Here is a 2,560-nt window from a genome sequence, read left to right as displayed (position 1 = left end):
GGTGCAGGTTGTATCTGAGCGTGCCGTTAAGGCAAGGAATGAGCAGCATGGTGGGGCCACTCGGGAGCGACGGGGGAAGCATTCTATCAATTTAACCTAGCTGTTCTGGTACAGTATCCTGAATTAAAGAACCAAAGTGAATTGATCAAAGAGTTCTTTAAGGAGGAGATTCGAGAGTCAGGCAAACACATCAAAGCTCTGCTGGAACTGCATAGAAAAAATTTTAGTAAGGAGGCGAAGAACTCCACTCCAGTTCGAGTGCATAGACTCCTTGCTGGACTCAGCAACTCAGTAGGGTATGTAGAATGGGACTACAATGGAAACAGGGGCTGTGCCACTTGCTTTGTATTATGTGATGGGTACATCCTCACCTGTCATCACGTGGTGAGCAGTGTAGCAGGACCAGGAGTCGAGGAGCAGCACTGGGCAGAAATTAGTCAGTCTGTCAAGGTTGCCTTCTCTTATGAAAACAAACACCCTAAGGAGGATGATTGGTTCTACATAGAGCCTTGCTTGGAAGTCTCATGCCAGGCTCTTGATTATGCCATCTTGAAATTGAAGGAAAGGAGCTCTAAATTCCCAAATGGGTTGGCAAAATGTATATCTTCACCACCATGTAGGGGCCTGATTTATATTGTTGGCCACCCAGATGGAAAGGAGAAGTCCACAGATGGCTGTTCTATAGTAGCCCCACTTAAGCGGGGGTGGAGATGCAGAGAACGCCTCCAGAAAGGGCAGGTGGAAGGCCACAGCAGCACCAGTTGTGGTACCATCCCTGAGAGCAGAACCAGCCAGTGCATCCACATGTTCACGCCAAGGAGCTTCCAGGAAGTGACTGCCAATCCTAACATAGTCATCAGCTTCTTCTGTGGCAGAGCGGAGGTGAGCTAGGGCGGGGGGTTGTGGGGGGGGAGCCACAGGAGGCAATGGGGGGGGAATCTGGCACACCCAAGGAGGACGCGGGGCCGGGGATTTGGGGAAGGGGTGGGAGGTGGGGGGCAAGAAAAAAAAACAGGGGCTGCCAAAAATTTTTTTGCTTGGGGCAGCAAAAATCCTAGAGCCGGCCCCGCTCGGGGCTGAAGTCCTAAGGGGAGGGGTGGCACAGGCCGACCTGGAAATGGGCCAGTTAGAGTCACTTTTTATATTTTACTCCAGCTCTCGCTCTTTTTAACTCCCTTACCATCCCTGTGCTCTTTGATCCCCCCTAACATATGACACCAGCTTCTTCTGTGGCTCCTCTGGCTCACCTGCATTTGGTGCATCCGGATGCCTGATCAACATGCACACCGCTGGCTACTTGTACAATTACTGTAAACGGGAGCACAGCATTGTTGAGTGGGGCCAGTTGATAAAAGCCATTTTGTCTGATATCAAAAAGAAGAATCCAGAGTGGTATAAGCCTGTGCTCAAAGGCCATCTGAGAGATACTGAGGCTCCCTCTGGTGGCTCTGAGGGCACTGCAGAGGTTCTCCATAATAACCGCGAGGGAGCCCCCAGCGCTGAGACCAATGATGTGGTAATGGAAAGTGACAGCGACTTGGAAAATGAGGCCTTAGTGGCGGATTTAATTCCATCTCCGAGACCCAGGGCCTGAATCCTTGCGATGCTTTTCCAGTGCCATCTCCCAGTGGCCTGTTTGTTGGAACAATTTTATCACTGCGTTCCATAACCTTTGTCCTTCAACTTATTTTTGCTTGGCAGTTCCCATCAAAATTGACCTGTGGATTTACCCACCCATAAAATCCCCATTCAGCTGACTTGGCTTCACTTAATCTACATGAATGATCACTTACACCTTGGGAGGTGGTGGTGGTGGTAAGAAGAGACCCATACATTCATGGGTCCTGTTCCATCATTTGGCTATGTAACATGCATCTTCACTGCCAAGAGGTGCAACTAATTAGTGGGTTCTTAAAAAGGATTCTGTAATTAAGTGATCTTTTAAAATACCATGTTCTGTCTCCCACAGGAAGAACCTCCGTCTGAGGCCTTTGTTTCTGGTAATGAAGCAACAGGGTCAGAGTTTCAAATTAGGGAAATTTTAAACCAGAAGTCTAATCCAAAAATGTACGATTTCTTAAATTTTGTCCAAGTCTTATTTTTTAAACTAAGTCATGAAAATAAATGTTATAAAATAAAATTTCTAAAGCCTTAACCCAGTTACAATCTATCAGGGAGGGATTGAACCATACTGCAGGGTTTTTTGCATCATGCTGAGGTTTTGTCTACATGGAAAAAGTTGCACCAGTTTAAAGGTGTGAAATTAAACTCACTAGTTCACACAGAGATCTGTGCTAGTTAAACTAAATCACTTTCATTTCACATCTTTATTTTTCTCATGGCCTCAAAACCATCTGAGTCGTTACAGAACTGTTCCATCTGGCAAACAAGTTTTATGGAGAGTAGAAACTTTGTGGGGTGAGAGGAAGCAACTAACAAAACAGCTGCTTTACTTGATGAGAATGAAAAGACCCCAGGACAGCAGCTTCAGAACTTTACCCTGACGTGGTTAATTTGACTCACCAAGATTGAAAGGGGAATTGCAAACCACTTTTAAACC

General features: G+C 46.5%; 1 protein-coding gene across 1 annotated transcript; it reads left to right on the top strand.

The window, feature by feature from the left end:
• The first annotated feature begins 38 nt into the window (after positions 1-38).
• Positions 39-1,594, top strand: LOC144266077 (serine protease FAM111A-like). The gene is made up of 3 exons (XM_077819231.1): positions 39-50; positions 115-853; positions 1,206-1,594. Exons 1-3 carry the CDS (start codon positions 39-41, stop codon positions 1,592-1,594), a joined length of 1,140 nt encoding a protein of 379 aa, XP_077675357.1.
• The last annotated feature ends 966 nt before the right edge of the window (positions 1,595-2,560 follow it).

Source organism: Eretmochelys imbricata, chromosome 6 (assembly GCF_965152235.1).
Source record: "Eretmochelys imbricata isolate rEreImb1 chromosome 6, rEreImb1.hap1, whole genome shotgun sequence".
Lineage (NCBI taxonomy): Eukaryota > Metazoa > Chordata > Testudines > Cheloniidae > Eretmochelys > Eretmochelys imbricata.
Note: the sequence above shows the minus strand (reverse complement) of the source record. Positions and strands in the feature narration are given on the sequence as shown.